Here is a 17,427-nt window from a genome sequence, read left to right as displayed (position 1 = left end):
GTCCGCCGGACCTTCAAAGCGCATGCGCCGCTCGCGTGAGCGGCTGCATGCACTGCAAATATCTCCTAAACCGTGCCGGTTTGGGAGATATTAATTGTACCTACAGGTAAGCTTTATTATAGGCTTACCTGTAGTTAAAGGTGAAAAAAAGCGGTATACTACCGCTTTAGCAGGGGTTCCTTTAAAGTGGAACTTTAGTCAAAAAATAAGTCCTGCTAGATCACTTCAGGCTGGTCCTATTTGCAGGTATAGCTATGTAAAAAATTAAAAAAAGTGTCCTATACTGTTTAAAATCCAGTAATACACTGTCTCACCCTGCTCTGCACATGCTAAGTTTCTCTCAATTTTTAAGGCACTTGCGAGTTTTTGTAGAGGCCAATCTGCTGACAGCTTTAAAGCTGAATTAAACCCTCCTATCCTTTACAGTCAAGGAAGCTGCTTCTGTTTGATCTGCAACTGCCATGGTGCTGCACATGTGATCATTTGACACCAGCCATTTGAGGACATAAGCAAACAGTTAGCATTACCGGGATTCTAGTAATGTAACTGTTTTAATGGTTTAAAAAAAAAAAAAAAAAAAAAATCAATGGGTTTAGTTCCACATTATGACAAATGGCCGGTACACCCAATCCAAAAATCGGACGACAGATCGTCCGTTTTTATTTACTTTATTTTTATTTTTTTTGCATGCTAGTCGCATATTGAAAATGAAGAGGTTATTAAAATTACCAAAATTCTCGTACGACAGAATAAACAATCGGAAGAGATGTAATGTGTTGTAGTGTATTGTATTTTTAGACGACAGCTGTACTGATTAAACAAAAATCGTACAATCTTGTATCGTAGAGGGAAAATGTATGTGTGTGTCCCTTCAGTTAATATCGGATGAACTGTTAACGCCTCTCGAAAGCTGTGTACTAACAATCTGATTATTGTACGATGGCTTCGAAAGCGGTAATTTTTGTCTGATTTTTTGGATCGTGTGTGTGGGCCATTACTGCTGTTCAGGGGCTCTGGGCTTCAGCAAAATGTCAGTCTCCAGCAAGAAGAAGCAGGGATTAAACAAGAGGTTTTGGAATCCCTGGTTGCTTTTAATAGTGGCCTTCAGCTCGTCAGCATTGTTGGGTCTTGTGTCTCATCTTCCGCTTGACAATACCTCACAGATTCTCTATGGGGTTTAGGTCAGGCGAGTTTGCTGAATAAAGCACAGTGATACTGTACTTTGATTTATTAAACCAGGTATTGATATTTTTGGCAGTGTGGGCAGGTGCCAAGTCCTGCTGGAAAATGAAATCAGCATCTCCATAAAGCTGGTCAGCAGAGGGAAGCATGAAGTGCTCTAAGATTTCCTGGTAGAGGGCTGAGCTGACTTTGGATCTGATAAAACACAGTGGACCAACTCCAGCAGATGACTCCCCAAATCATCACAAACTGTGGAAAATGTTACATTTTATTTGAAAATCAAGGTCCCAGAGTCTGGAGGAACCATGGAAAAGCACAGAATCCAAGTTGCATGAGGTCCAGTGTGAAGTATCCAGTCAGTGATGATGTGGGGAGCCATGTCTTCTGCTGGTGTTGGTCCACTGTGTTCTATCAAGTCCAAAGTCAGCTCAGCCCTCTACCAGGAAATTCTAGAGAACTTCATGCTTCCCTCTACTGACCAGCTTTATGGAGATGCTGATTTCATATCCCACCTGCCCACGCTGCCAAAAGTACAAAAAACCAACAATGCAGACAAGCTGAGGGCCGCTATCAAAGCAACCTGGACTTCAGTAACACCTCAGCAGTACCACAGGCTGATCGCCTCCATGCCACGCTGCATTGATGCAGTAATTCCTGCAAAAGGAGCCCCGTCCCAAGTATTGAGTGCATACTATACTGTACGTGGACATACTTTTCACTAAGCCAACATTTCTGTATTAAAAACACTTTTTTTTTTTTTTTAAATGGTCTTGTATTCTAGTTTTCTGTGATACTGAATTTTGGGTTTTCACTAGCTGGAAGCCATAATCCCCAAAGTCAAAAGAAAGAAATTCTTGAAATGTATCACTCTGTGTGTAACGCATCTATATAAAATATGCGTTTCACTTTTTGAATTGAATTACTGAAATGAACTTTTTGATGATTTTCTAATTTTATGAAATGCACCTGTATATGTTAGAGATAAACAGAGAGACCTCACATAGCGTCACTCAGTATAAAACGTGTTAATGGCACTCCCATCTCCTCCAAGTAAAAGTGCTTTTCTCAAATGAATCCGTGGGTACACACAAGATAGCTTTCCAATTGCTTCCAGTATCGAAGTAGTGACGTCACAGCAGACTCTGCCCTATAGGTTTCGTCATATCTGACTTCATCTGGGGCATCGTGCAGTGATCTTGCCTGTGGGGTTGTGCTGTGATATTGCCTGTGATGGTCTATCATCATTGAGGATTAAACAATATCGTTCTATCGCATGCGTAAATTGACCTATCTGTAATTGATGGTTATTTTTGTCTGGTAAGCTTTCTGTTTTGATCACTGGGTGGAGGTCTAGACACCACATTTTACCATCATTGCACTTCTGATTTTTTTCCAATTATCAGAGATAGAGATTGGATCACTGGGACTATTGTGGACTTCATTTCTCCATTACTGTCTATGTGTTAGATTGTCACTTTTTCTAGCGCAACATTTTTTAGTTAATGTCTTATGTTATTTAATATCTTATGCTATGTCATTATATCACATGGTATGTTGCAGCTGTTTGGTTTGGATCTTAATTTACCTTAGCGCAGTTTTTGTTCCCACTTCAAACATTCGCAATCGTATCTGATATACAGTAAACCCCCGCTCCATCGCGGTTCAGTTTTTGCGGTCCCGGTATATTGCGTTTTTTTTTTTTAATGTTATTTTACTATATAAATCATTAACAATTAAGGCTACATTCACACCGGAGCGTAGCTTTTTTGAGCATTTTTACAGCGATTTTTACCGCGATTTTTTACCGCGATTTACAGGCGTTTTTACAGGCGTTTTTTGTGCAGGCGTTTTTAGATTGAATAGAAACCAATGGAAAACGCCTGTAATCTGCCCAAAAAGAAGCTCATGTACTTTTTTGAGCGTTGGGTGTTTTTCTTACAGCGTCAAAACGCTCAGATGTTAACAGGGGCCATTGAAATGAATAGGATTTGTCTTGTTGGGCGTTTTGAGAGCTGATCCTAGAGCAGAAAAACTCCCCAAAAACGCCCCAAAACACCTAGATGTGAACGGAGCCTAAATATTTTTGTGTTTCCATTGCTCTTGCTATGTCTCTCAGTATCTTTTATGTGTTTAAATGAGTTTCTATTGTTTTAAAAGTGTGTTTAAAGACCTTAAAATGCTTTTACACGTACAGTGACAGTAAAAAAAAACATGCCTACAATGCATTTTAATAGGGTTTTTCTATTTCGCGGATTTTCACTTTTCGCGGCTGGGTCCGGAATGTAACCCCCGCAATGGAGGGGGGTTTACTGTATATCATTTTTTTTGCTCTTTTTTTTTTCCCCCACAAAAGTGAAGTTGCCCTTTTAAATTGGCACCACCTCCAGCAGCTCCTCCTTCAAAACTAGTATTTTTAGGGATCAATATGCTGTGCAGTAATGTTCATAAATTGACCTTTTACGTTGATTGACGTTTCTAAAAATTGGATAAGGGGTGAATGGTAACGAGTGTAAAACCTACTCTAGCAACTATTGCAAGAAGTTCCATTCACAAATCTACTTTTAAGCCCTGTTCACACCTGAGCGTTTTTCAGCTCGTAAAACGCTCATCTCTAAAGTCTCAAAATGCCCAACAAGCAAAATCCTATTTATTTCAATGGCCCCTGTTCAGATATGAGCGTTTTGTCCCTGAAGCAAAATGTCCGAAGCTCAAAAAAGTACATGAGCTTCTTTTTTGGCAGATTACAAGCATTTTTTGTTAAATGTCAATGCCTGCCTCCAAACACCTGCAAAAAAATGCCTGAAAAAAGCCCAAAGAAATGCCTGAAAATGATACGCTCAGGTGTGAATGGAGCCTTAATGATTTTTGCCCCATCCATACAGACGCCGTGGCTCGTACAGTGTTAATGAGTGCCTTGTTTATGCAGCTGGAGCTGCGTGCATTTATCACATGTTCTCTATGGGGAAGGACACAGCCACTTGTCCTAAGGCCTTGAATTCAGTTCAACTTCTAATGTTGGGCACAGTGGCGTAGCGTGGGGGGTGCAGGGGGGGCCGACCGCACCGGGCGCAACATCTGGGGGGGCGCATCTGCAGTGTCACACTGTCTGTCTGACTCTGACATACACAGATCCCACACTGTCTGCGGCTGCTTCCATCTTTAGGCTGGGAGATGCCAGCGTGGCCGTCCTATGGCTGAAAATGGCGGGTCGGGGCAGGGCTGGACTGTGCCTCACCTGTCCATTGGTGTAGGGTGGGGTGGCATTGCAAGCCAAGCCCCGCCTATGCTGCCTCTCCTCACTGCTCAGTCAGTTTAGCAGCGATTGAGTCAGCAGCCTGGCGCTGTCACATAGTGTTTTTTTTTAATCACCTGATTAGAGCCAGAGGCTCTAATAGGCTTCAAAAAAGGGTGGACCCGGTGCGCACTGCTCTGCGCCCCGTGCCCACCCATTGTGTGACAATAGCGAATGAAAATTCGCTATTGTCACATGGATCCTCCTCCTGGCCAATCAGTAAGCGGGTCCGAGACCCGCTTACTGATTGGCCGAAAAGGCGAACGCATGCCATTGGCCGAGGAGGAGGCGGGAGGACTCGAGGAGACGCGGGGAACTGAGGAGAAGCCGCCGCTGCAGGTAAGTCTCTCTGCATTGAAGGGGGCACGCTGGTCTGTCTGCATTGAAAGGGGGCACGATGATCTCTCTGCATTGAAGGGGGGCACACTGATCATTCTGTATTGAAAGGGGGCGTGTTGGACATTCTGCATTGAAAGGGGGCACGCTGGTCTGTCTGCATTGAAAGGGGGCACGATGATCTCTCTGCATTGAAGGGGGGCACACTGATCATTCTGTATTGAAAGGGGGCGTGTTGGACATTCTGCATTGAAAGGGGGCACGCTGGTCACTCTGCATTGAAAGAGAGCATGCTGGTCTCTCTGCATTAAATGGGGGCATGCTGGTCTCTCTGCATTAAATGGGGGCACGCTGGTCTCTATGCATTGAAAGGGGGCACGCTGGTCTCTCTGCATTGAATGGGGGCACGCTGGTCTCTCTGCATTGAATGGGGGCACGCTGGTCTCTCTGCATTAAATGGGGGCACGCTGGTCTCTATGCATTGAATGGGGGCACGCTGGTCTCTCTGCATTGAAAGGGGGCACACTGGTCATTCTGCATTTAAATGCTGCACGTTGGTCATTCTGCATTGAAAGGGGGCACGCTGGTCACTCTGCATTGAAAGGGGGCACGCTGGTCATTCAAAATTGTATTTAGATGCATTTTACTTTAATTACATCAGTATTTTCATAACAAACAATACATGTGCTTAGGGGGTAAGGGTTTCTTTAACTAATTTAGTGGAAGAGACTTTAGTGCTAAAATCCCGTGGGTTATAGGGGCGCAAATTACTTGCCTTGCCCCGGGTGCTGACAACCCACGCTACGCCACTGGTTGGGCAGAACGTGTATTGCAATCTTTCAGAAGATATACGGTCTCTTTACCTAGGGAAAAGCAATACACATTCTACTAGGAAGGGCCTCCTATTTTTTTTTTTTTTTTTTGTTTAGCTACTCCTAGGGGCGTCTGGCGTTTCTTTTTATTTTTTCCTCTAGCCCCTGCATGTTAAGCCTAGTACACACAATTAGAAAATTGTTAGAAAAATACCACATTCGAAGCGATCATATGATAATTTCATCGTTGGTACACAGCTTTCGAGCCGATCAGGACAGGTTGTGCAAAATTATCCGAAGGAACAAGCACGGAAATGTTTCTCATACTATACCAAATCGTATGATTTTCAATTAATCAGTACAGTTTTCGTCTGAAAATGCAATACAAAACATTGCATCACTTCCGAATTTTTATTCTTTGGTTCGAGAATTTTCGTAATTTTAGTAACCTCTTAATTTTCGCTATGAGACTAGCATGCAAAAATAAACAGTTGACCATTCGTTTGATAATCCCATCATGTGTGCTAGGTTCTAGTCTGTGTCTATGCACACATAGGCTTTTAGAGGAGTTTAGAGGCAGATAAAAACAACACTGCCAGTGCATCCAGGAGCTGTGGAATTTCGTCAGAAAAAACGATTGATGCCTGTAAATGCCTTTTTAAATGTGCGTTTTACACAAGACGCCTTTAGCGCTTGAGCGTTAATTAATTTCAATGGCTAGAATAAATTAATGCCAAAGTGCTTGATGTGCCTACACACTTTTTTTCTGCCAAAAACACTGCTTCCAGAAAAGGCTTCTAAGAGATTTGGCAAAAGTCCAGTGTATAAGAGGTCTGAAAGGGAGAGGGGTGTATGGATGGGTAAGTAGCCCCTGCATGCCTGGTACATTTGGAATGGCATCTGTTTGTACAGCTGCTGCCTCCCCATAGACTGCACGCAGCTCTTGGCGGCTTCAGCCTCATAAGCAAGGCACTCATTCACGCTGTGACCCATGTCGATGAGCCCTTAAAGGCATTGCAGCACAGACTAGAAACGTTTAGAGCCGGTTCAGACTGGGGCGACTTGTCAGACGACCTGGTCGCCTGACAAGTCACCTGCCATAGATTAGCACAGGACCCGTTCTAATAGGAGCGACACAAGTCGCTCCGACTTAGAAAAAGGGTCCTGAGCTACTTTGGGGCGACCTGGAGCGACCTGCATTGACTTCAATGATATGAAGTCCGTGCATGCCGCTCCGAGGTCACCCGGCAAAGTCGGGTCGCGCCTATCTGAACCGGTGTAACGTGAGAATTACCTACCCCGTGAGAATAACCTACCCTCGTCACTTCCGGCCAGAAACAGCTGAGCAGTGCGCATGCTCAGAGCCCCGGATACCTAATGGAAGAACAGAGGAGCTTACTAGTGCGCATGCACACTAGTATGAAACGATCACGGTGTACCGTGAAAAAAACCTACCGATGCGTCGGTTACATAAAACAGCGGGGCTGAAATAGGAGTCATCTCCGCTCCTGTGCCTGTCACTTCCCTGCTCTCGGCAAGTAAATATAAAAGCGGCTCTCGGCTCCGTGATTTATCTTTTCATACACCCGCCGCCGCTTTTATATTTACTATCCGAGATCAGGGAAGTGGCAGGCACAGGAGCGGAGATGACTCGTATTTTAGCACAGCTGTTTTATTGTAACCGCTGCGTTACATACAGTGCCGAGAACCGGAAGTGACGAGGGGTAGGTTTTTCTCACGGGTAGGTAATTCTCACGGAACACCGGCACTTATGGATGAGCTTTATTCATTGTTTTCTTTCATGATGATGATTTTTTTTTTTTTTAAATTGCAAATGTATTTACATTTTGTAAACAAGCACTAAAAGCATTTAAAAGGCCATGGTCCACCTTTCTAACTATAAGCATTGTGGGGAAATTCATCTGAAGCACTGAAATCACCACTGAGGAGGGGAGTTGAAAAAGCATTAAAGTACACTTTTTAAAGTGGAGTTTCAGGCAAAACCTTAACTACTCCTAAAACTGCTGCCCCCCCCAACATCTATTGCAACTGACTTGTATAAGAAAGATCTGTATACTTGCCTATTTCCATGCTGCTCCAGTCCGGTCAAGTGATCTCCCACACCATTTACAGAAGAGAGCGCTTGAAAATGGCTGGAAATGCCTTGAAGTGGTGATATCACCCATAGGTTGCTATGGCCCAGCCAATGTCTTTTTTGTTTATCTCAACAATAGTGAAGTTGCACTTTAATGCACACGGGTCCACACACTGGGGTCAGATTGAGGGCCTGTTTTTCATTAGTGGAAGGGAAAGGCAGGAGGAAACGCAACTTAAATGTGTTTTAGAAGCTAGTGACCTATGTTCTTGCACATCTATTTACTTCAGACGATTTTAGAGATTCTGGACAGCATAATCCCAAATATATATTGGTTTAATGCGGAATTATGTTCTTTTGCAGAATTCCCAGTGTTTCTTCTTCAATGCAGAGCAAAGAGAGCAACGCAAGGTGAGTACAGTATATGTTCTATAGTTTTAATATATAGTAGGGTTAGATCATCTGCCAAGTTATTATTGTGGTCTTGGTACCCATTGGAGATTTGCCCTCTCTATGGAATAGTGATTATCGTCACTAAGTGGGAGAGTGAGGGGAAATTCAACATTTTAAAAGTTGTCCCTAGAACAAAAGGTCATTTGTTTACAAATGTCTAAGCGCAAAATTCCCCTCCTTGTAGAGATTGGACCAAAATACTGGGAAATTCCCCCAATAGCACACTTTGCAGGGTTTTAACCCTCCCCTACTCTATTAAAAAAAAAAAAAAAAACTTGTGGCCATAGATGCACATTATTGTAGAACTCCAGAAACTGCAGCAGTTTTAAAAAGCTGCTTCTTATAAGGGGTAAAATCCAACAAGGTGTATGCCACCTCCATAGACCTTTCTGTTTTATTTACCATTTACATTTTTAATGAGGGTCAGTACAACTATCTTCCCAGCGTTCTGACAAACGAGATGCGGCTGTTGCATGGCTGCCCACCCTTCCTCACTTTCCCTTTTTAAAAATAATTGGTATTTTGTGAATGGGTTTACAAAATACAAAGCCTTCTGTAACTGGGCAAGTGGAGAAGAGGGGCAGGCAGAATTGCTGCACCAAACTCGAACGCTGCTGTATCGGAGACCCTTGGATCCAGCGTCAAACGCTGGAAGTATGGCAATGGCTATATTCCTGGAGCTCCGTTTTTTAAAATGTACCGTAAATACAAGAGAGAAGTGGCATACATCAGGTTGGACTTGACCCTGTATAAGCCAGCAAAATTTAAAACTGCTGTAAATCCTGTAGTTGAATTACAACTGGAGTAGCAGTCTGTGTTGCCTACTAAAAAAAGCAGTTTCACCCTTTTCAAAAGGAGGCCAGCAACTACAATGGCAGCCCCCTTGACAGATGTTCTTAAAGACTTCTTCATAAAGAGAGTGAAAATTGACCAAGCCCAGTGCAGCTAATAAAGCCCCGTACACACGCGTCGAAAATTGGCAGGGAATTTTCGTCCGACGACCGATCTGCCGATTTTCGGCTTGTTAGTATGATGCTTCCGACAACCAACTCCGACTTTTCGGCCGAAAAAAATCTGGTGTGCAGGCTATAAAATTTTTGTTGGTCGTCAACACAACGGCGGATTTTCGTGCAGTCAGTACAGATTTCGACAGGGAAAAATCTGATGAGCAAGTCTGGGCATGCTCAGTGAAGAAAGAACACAAAGAAAGCAAACCAGCACATGACATCACTTCTGAAGTAGAATTTTGTTGGGGCGAGAAAATTCTTGTGCAATTTAGGCACATTCCAACCAACAAAACACAACTCTGGACAAAAGACGGACGATCGGTCGGCTGATAATAGTTGCGTGTGTACGGGGCTTAAGATTTCAGTCCATCGAAGTCAAATGAACAACAGAGTCTGGTTGCTCTGCACATTGCTTGTTTTCTTAATAGTCAATACCATAGGTACCCCAGTTTGGGAAGTTAACGGTTACGCTTCAACTAAAATATCATTCCATGACCCAACTATGGTTTCTTCCAGCCGTCAATCCACCATGTTGTATGTTTTCATGACTACTGTGTAATCTTGCTCTAGAATAATTTTCTTGTTCCATTTAGTCAAATATAAAGTATCTACGTCATCGTTTGTAAGTAGTAAAATACTTATAAATACTGTATGAAACTGTAGGAGTTTCTGTCCCATTTTTGTCATTTAATCTTTCAATTCTCTATTACTCGAAACTATTCTTCTGCCCACGATTTTATCATCATTGGCTTGCAGCGTCAGGAACTGGAAGAGGTAATGAAAAGCCATGAAGTCTGTAGATGTAGATTGCAACCTTCCTTAGTGCTATGCTGAGACTTTAATCTGTAGTGGTAAGCTGTATAAAGCAACCCATAGTCAAGAGAGGATGGTTGTCTTATCTCTGTTTTTGATGGGATGGGATTGGGTGATTATATCATATCTGGGGCCCCCACACGTGACTACAAGTGACCACTTTAGGTGGATCAAATCATCAGGTAGTTTTGGTTGCCTCAAGCAATATTGTTCCCAGTTGCACTAAAGGCTGGTGCAGGATCTTCAGTAATCTTCTTCCCACACCCATTCCTCAACTTTTACATCAACTTTCCGTCTATATCTGAATGATCCTGTTTGCTACACCAGATCCTGTGAACAGATCAAACAGAATGTAGTAGATAAGTGAAAAAATAGGCGCTGGTAATCAGTGGTGGTGCTCCAGGTGTGTTAGGGGGTATTAGATTGTCTACACCAGGCATCACTAAATGGCGGCCCGCGGGCCAAGTCCGGACCCAATCAGTGTTCCGTCCGGCCCCGCAGCGGTCACGCCATTTAGGATCTGTTTTTTCCCTCTGCCGCCGCCGCTGCAGCTCTGTCTTTACAGAGCTGACATCGGAGGAGCAGCGCAGTGATTCACGGAGGACGGGGGCTGGTACAGTTAACTGATTGGTAGCTAGATCTGCCCTGTATTGTAGCAACCAATCAGTTACCTGGGGCAGGTCCCGCCCTCCGTGCATCCCTTTGAGCACTTCCGATGTAAGCTGCTGTGCCTCCGATGTCAGCCACGCTGCCCTGTTTAAGGTAGGACAGGGAAGAGGCACTAATAATGTAAAGGGGGAAAGAGGGGTGATATCAAAGAGGCAGAAAAGTAAAGGAGTTATACGGAATGAAGGGGGATGGGGTTCTACAAAGGGGGTGAGGATTAGAATGTGAAGGGGGGCTGGAGACTGCAGTGTGAAGGGGGGTTTTAAAAAAAAGGAGATGAGCACAGGAATGTCTGAGGGTGCTATAAAGGGGGTGAGGACAGGAATGTTAATGGGGGGCTGGGGACTGCAGTGTGAAGGAGGGGCACAATAAAATGGGGGAGGACAGTTATGTGAAGGGGGTGCTATGAAGGGGATGAGGACAGTTATATGAAGGGGGTGCTATGAAGGGGGGGGGGGGACAGTTATGTGAAGGGGGTGCTATGAAGGAGGTGAGGACAGTTATGTAAAGGGGGTGCTATAAAGGGGGAGGACAGTTATGTGAAGGGGGTGCTATGAAGGGGGTGAGGGCAGTTATGTGAAGGGGGTGCTATAAAGGGGGGGACAGTTATGTGAAGGGGGTGCTATGAAGGGGGTGAGGACAGTTATGCGAAGGGGGGTGCTATAAAGGGGGGGGAGGATGATTATGTGAAGGGGGTGCTATAAAGGGGGGAGGAATGTTATGTGAAGGGGGGTGCTATAAAGAGGATGAGGACAGGAATGTGAAGGGGGGCTGGGGACTGCAATGTGAAGGAGGGGTACTATAAAGGGGGCGAGAACAGGAATGTGAAGGGTGGGTGATATGAAAGGGGCTTAGAATTGCAATTTAAAGTAGGGGGTGATATAAAGGGGGGCCACTGACAAAAATGTGAAGGGCTGAGGACTGTAATGTGAAGGGGGGATGATGTACAGGGGGACTGAGAACACTGATGTAATAAAAAGGATTGTGGTGTGAAGGATTGTGGCCTAGGTTCACATTGTTGCGTAACGCGTGTAGGCGGCCCATTTATTTCAGTGGGCTGCCTTGTAAGCAGAAACGCAGAAAAATAAGTCCCTGACCTTTTTTTTCTTTTTAATTGCGCCGTACCAAGCTACATGGTACTGTGGCATCATGTGATGTGGCACTCGTAAAGACGCGCCATGTTTGCGCATTGTGCAGAGGTTCTTGAGAGCCAAACATATGATTCGGACCTCGGTTGGAAGAAAATTTTACCTACTGGACCTTCATGAATTTTAATTCATTACCCCTGGTCTACACCAATCAATTATGTCCGTAAAGATAAACCTCGTTTACCAATAAATAAATGGTGGACTTTAAAATCATCTATAATACCATAATGTGAACCACTTGTAATAACAACCTAGTAAAAAGTTGAAATGTATATCTCTGTGTCTATATAAAAATTGGTGACTTTTAGTGATAATAAAATTGCAATTAGTGACACTTGTGTTATAAAACCTTGTATGACATAAAAACGCATGTAATTAGCAATAAAATCTGTAATTCATTTATATTTTTGTGCAATAGGTGAAAGAAAGTCCGTGGTGATTAAATAAAATCTTCAAAGTGCTTTTGTGCTCCAATTTGTGCTCTTGATAAAATTCAGCAATATTTGCTTCTTACCAGATGGCTTTAGGCCACGAGGACCTAGATCGCTTTTGATCCCTTTAAGGATAGATCAATCCTCCACCGAGTTTATCCAATCCAGGGATAGGTGGTAGATGTTCCAATCTGGATCTGGACCGCAGGATAGGGTCTCAAGCAGATGTATATGGGAAAATATGATAGGGAAGCCGAAATATAGTGTAAATCCGTTTTTTATTATAGTGACAAAATAAAAGATAAAATTGGCTGCTTACAGTGTGTAGTGCCTTCTCCTGGCACTAGATGGAAGAGCTGCAATATGTTTTGGGTGTATGGAAGTGACCACTCTGGTGCTCTGTAATGGGATACAGTTTCCTTCCCAGCCCCTGTAGCGTGGCAGCGGTGGCGTGCGTTCCAGACCAAAGCAGGAAATTACGTTGCTGGTTAACTCAGTTTCCGGTTTACAGACCACAATGCATTTCGCGGTTATCGCGTCCTCAGGATAGTCAAGAGATGATGGTTGTCTAATCTCTGTTTTTGATGGGATTGGGTGATTATATCATATCTGTGGCCCCCACACGTGACTACAAGTGACCACTTTAGGTGGATCAAATCATCAGGTAGTTTTGGTTGCCTCAAGCAATATTGTTCCCAGTTGCACTAAAGGCTGGTGCAGCATCTTCCAGTAATCTTCTTCCCACACCGATTCCTCCACTTTTACATCAACATTCCGTCTATATCTGAATGATCCTGTTTGCTACACCAGATCCTGTGAACAGATCAAACGGAATGTCTGTCTACTCTTAGGAAGTGCACAACTCTAGGTTTCCATATTTTAGCCACTGCAGCAGTCACAGTTGAATATTTCCATATATTTCTAAGAAAAACCGAAGCTTTAAAACCTGTTACACAAACCAAGGCTTTTTCTAGGAAGCTGAACTTTGTCCTGCCTTCCATTACCCCTCCCTACTCGGTTGGTAATCTAATCAAGTGCCTCGTTAACCACTAGGCAGCAGGAAATGTCCATATTTAATTATTTCTGCTTGCTTAGAAATGTTAAAGGAGGCCTGTTTTGAGGACATATGGTGGCCTTCATTGCTGACCCCTTCTTGAAGTGCTAGTTGCCTGGCTTAGACAATGGCTTCAGTGCATTTCTGTGCAATGATCTTGACCCATATCCAGATTAGGCACTCCGAATCTCCTGATCTGTATGCCTGTCCCAGCACCGTGACTGAAAGGGGTTGATATACTAAAGGCAAAAAAGAATGTGCAGTTTGCAAAGTGCAGTTGCTTCGGTGCTTAGTACAGGAATTAAAGCTTCACTTTGCAAAGAATACCCAATCGCGCAAGGAAAATAATAAAACAGATTGCGATTGCAGCTTTCGCCTTCCTTTTTTAGTACAGGTTTATTGTAACAGTTTTTTCCCAAATCGTCTTCCAGGACAACTCATGAGATATAGGCACCGCCTCCAACAGTAACCGGAAACTCCTTACCAAGTACACTTTAAAAGGAAGTCCCTCTGCTGAACTGGTCAGTTTTTTGTGTTTCCTCCAGCCAAAGGAAATGCATCACCTGGAACCTGGGTGAGGGAGGCCCCTGTTTTTTTCTGACTATCCTTTGCTTCCACCCACACCTTTTACCTTCCAGGCTCCACTGGGAGCAGCTAGTAGGATTTTCTGCAGGATAGCCCTCCAGGACCACTCAATACGGTGAAGAGGTAGCTTGGTTCCCTTTCTCTTTCTGTGCCAAGGGAAGGCCATGTCTGGAAGTGGAATACCCCCTTGACAGAGACTGGCACAGGCAGCGAGTGTTCCCAGTCCAGGTGTCTGCACTGTAGGGCACTCTTTGGTGGGGACTCACGCAGAAGTTGCATTGGGTTTGTGGCCTGTCTTTGTTCCTTTCTGGCCAGATGATACAGGGGCAATAACTCCAGTAGGGGTAAAGTCATTTCCATGCACTGGAGGCTCTGGTTACAAGCGTCGGGGAAGAGGAAGGACTGGCTGGTTCATTTTAATAGCATTTTTTTTAATAGCACTTCAGGCAATGGCTTCCAGGACACTACAGATGAAGGAGCTAATGCTGCATTTTGGATTCTTCCATGCAGACTTCAGCTCAGGCAGATACAGGCGCCCTTGGCAGGGAGCTTACTGTACCTACCAACTTTCACTTGTGTTTGCGCCTAGGTTTTCACCTAGCCTGTAATCTGTCACCTGGGGTCCCTGATGCCTCGTTTCCACTGAGCGGATCGGTTCGGTACGGTACGCTAATTTGAGTGTTTCCATTATGAAAGTGGCCCATACAACCGAACCAAACCGCACCATTCCTGGTCCTCCTTTAGATGTAGGGCCATAGGAAATGGTACAGTACGGTTAGGGCGGAGCTACTGGCGTCACACGATAGATTCCACTGATTGGCGGACAGGAAAACTTCAATGCTCACGTCAAATGAAAGCGCAAAACAAACACCACGTTTGGTGTAAACCCCTCATGGCCCCTGGTGGCCCGACTTGCAGTGGAAATGCTCACCTGAATAGACCGGACCATTCTAACCCTTACAAACTGTACCGACCCGAACTGTTCCGCTCAGTGTCAACGAGGCATTAGTGTTGGACTTAATGTGACAGGGCACTGTTGGGCTCTCCCTGTCGACTGCAGTGCAGGTGATTCCTGAAGCAGTTCGGCATGAGGGCATGCCCCCCTCTGTCCCCAGGCTAATCCAGATATGGGGTGGACGCCCAGTCCCCAGCTGGAATGGCTTCTGATCAGGAGGCGGGGATAGATATGAGGCCCTTGCCCAGTGCCAAGACTCCCTACTCCTGTGCTGCTGCCTGTAGGGGTTCCTCAGAAGGTGGATCTTGTGAGTGATTTACTGACCCCCCCCGCTACTCCCTTCTAAGCTGGATTCATGTAGTAGGTCCAGCAAAATGAAATTTTCCTCTACTTAAAGGAGAGGATGATCCTTTCTGTGAATATAGTTACGAATTCCCTGGCAGTGAGGGAGCACAGTAGACTGAATCTTCAATGGTTATTGTCCCTAGGATGTGGATGTCCTTTTTAAAGCAGAGTTCCGGCCATAAAATCGATTTTGGGCCATTCGCTTGCTAAGGGGAACCTAAAAAGAGAAATGGATAGTGCAGATTTTTTTTTTTTTTTTGGTCACTTACCTTATTATAGAAGAAAATATACTCCCCTTCCTTCCACTTCCTCCCTCTGCGGCCGCGGCCCACGCCGTCACTTCCAATTTGCGATGATTCCTGGGAGCTGAACGTCATCGCTCCCAGGAATAAATGCGCCTGCACCGGCCCCGCTCGTCACTTCCGGTGCAGGCGCTGCATTCACTGCTAAACAGCTTCTGGGCATGCCCAGAAGCTGTGCAGGAATGCCGTGCCTACACCGGAAGTGACGAGCGGGGCCGGTGCAGTGCATTGTGGGACTCCGACATCACGGAAGAGGACATGAAGAGTGACGCTGCGGCTTCAGCTGCCCATACCTGAGATGGCAGCGCTGGAGAAGAAATTTTCATGGTAAGTATTTCTTCTTACAGGTAAGTGCGACCCGGGACAGTTCAGAGGCTATCCATTGTGGAATGTACTAGCTCTGACTGTTCTTGGGTAATTTTAGCTCAAATTGACCCCCGAGGTCGGAACTCCGCTTTAAGAGAGGAAAGTTTTTTCCAATGTACTCTAGGCTCAGAGATCACATCAATTAGCCTTAATGATTTCTATTCTCTGTTTCTTGGGTGTGGCTGCCTCACAGGTGTTTTGGTTGCCTTCCTACACATGGTACAGTCTGCAGTCTGTTAACACAACTCAGCTGGCAAAAGTTTAGAGCAGCTCCAGGCTCCTTCAGAGAAAATACTATAGCTGCTGACTTGTAACATTGTAACTTGCCTTTCCACTAATCCAGCGGTGTCTTCACCCCAGCTGATTTTTTAATTGGCTCTCCGGTGCTGCCGCCGCCATGTCTTGTAAGGGAGACGGTCAGTGAAACCCTGTGGCTTCACGTCCAGCTTTTTACTGCACACATTTTAAAGCGCGATGCGCTTTGTGAATGGCCGAGCAGAACCTGCAGCAAAGTCACCCTGAAGTGGGAGCGGGTACCTGTCAATACCAGGTACTCGCTCCCCTCCATAAGCTGCCAAATGTAGCATTGGAGGGGGAGACAGGAAGCAAACGAGCGGAGCGTCATCTTTTTAGGGGGGAGCTCCACTTTTGGCACTTTTCCACTGCAAGTACCGGCTTGGCTCTACTCGGCCCTGCTTGGCCCGGTTTGCTTTTCCACTGCTGGTACCGCATGGTACGGTGTTGGAACGGTTCGGTACGGTACGGTATGGTTTGCTTTTCCACTAAGGTTAAGTGGGTGGGATAACAACGGGGTGGGTAGGATTCGGGGTGGGTGGGATTTTCTGACCAATCAGTGGCTAGTAGTGACTGCATGCAAAGGATTGTGGGATATGGTACCTCTTGGAACCACAATCAAGGTGGTACTGTTTTTGAGAGCCGTACCGTTCGGTTCCATGCAGTGGAAAAGTGCCGCCGTACCGTACCGAACCGTTCCTTCACCATACCATGCTGTACCAGCAGTGGAAAAGCACAAAAGCGAGCCGAACCGTTCGGTTCCATGTAGTGGAAAAGCGCCATTTGTTCTCCACCTTTCTCACAGAGCCTTCTATTCCCACTAGAGCAGAGCTGGAAAAGACAAACTGTAAAATTTTCAGCTCTTGATGGAGGACTTGTTTGCCATACACATTCTCTGTGATAGAGGTCTGTCTCAGGGTACATTTACAGCCTTGGTACAAGTTATCTTTTGGGTCTAAGATTTTATGTTGTGCTTTGCATTTTTGGCCTGATGTGTGGTAACCATTTTTGTGCTACTGGTTTTTGTATGTGGAGTCACATTATGTTTGAATGGGACTCCTGCTTAGACTTTGGCCAGGTCCTAAAGTAATGCTAAACCTTCGGGGTTTTTTTTTTTTTTTTAAATAAACATCAAATACTTACCTGCTCTGAGTAGGGGGTTTTGTACACAGCAGCCCCGATCCTCTTCTTTTAAGGTCCCCCTGTTGGCGCCCCGGCTCCTCCCTCCTTCGAGCAGTGCCTCCAGAAAAAGCTGCTTACCATGGGCGCACCGCTGGGTGCTTGCTCCCGA

The 17,427-nt window shown here is 45.0% G+C and overlaps 1 protein-coding gene across 2 annotated transcripts in view; it reads left to right on the top strand.

Moving 5' to 3' along the window:
- The window catches only part of RIC8A (RIC8 guanine nucleotide exchange factor A), a 133,686-nt gene that overhangs the window by 36,091 nt on the left and 80,168 nt on the right, over positions 1-17,427 (top strand). For both annotated transcript variants that reach the window (XM_082273222.1, XM_082273223.1), the window contains exon 2: positions 8,081-8,128. In XM_082273222.1, coding sequence (XP_082129348.1) covers positions 8,081-8,128 — 48 coding nt within the window. The remainder of the gene's footprint in view (positions 1-8,080; positions 8,129-17,427) is intronic.

Source organism: Pelophylax lessonae (genome assembly GCF_965119305.1).
Source record: "Pelophylax lessonae genome assembly, chromosome: 12".
Classification (NCBI taxonomy): domain Eukaryota; kingdom Metazoa; phylum Chordata; class Amphibia; order Anura; family Ranidae; genus Pelophylax; species Pelophylax lessonae.
This window is presented reverse-complemented; position numbering and strand designations above follow the sequence as displayed.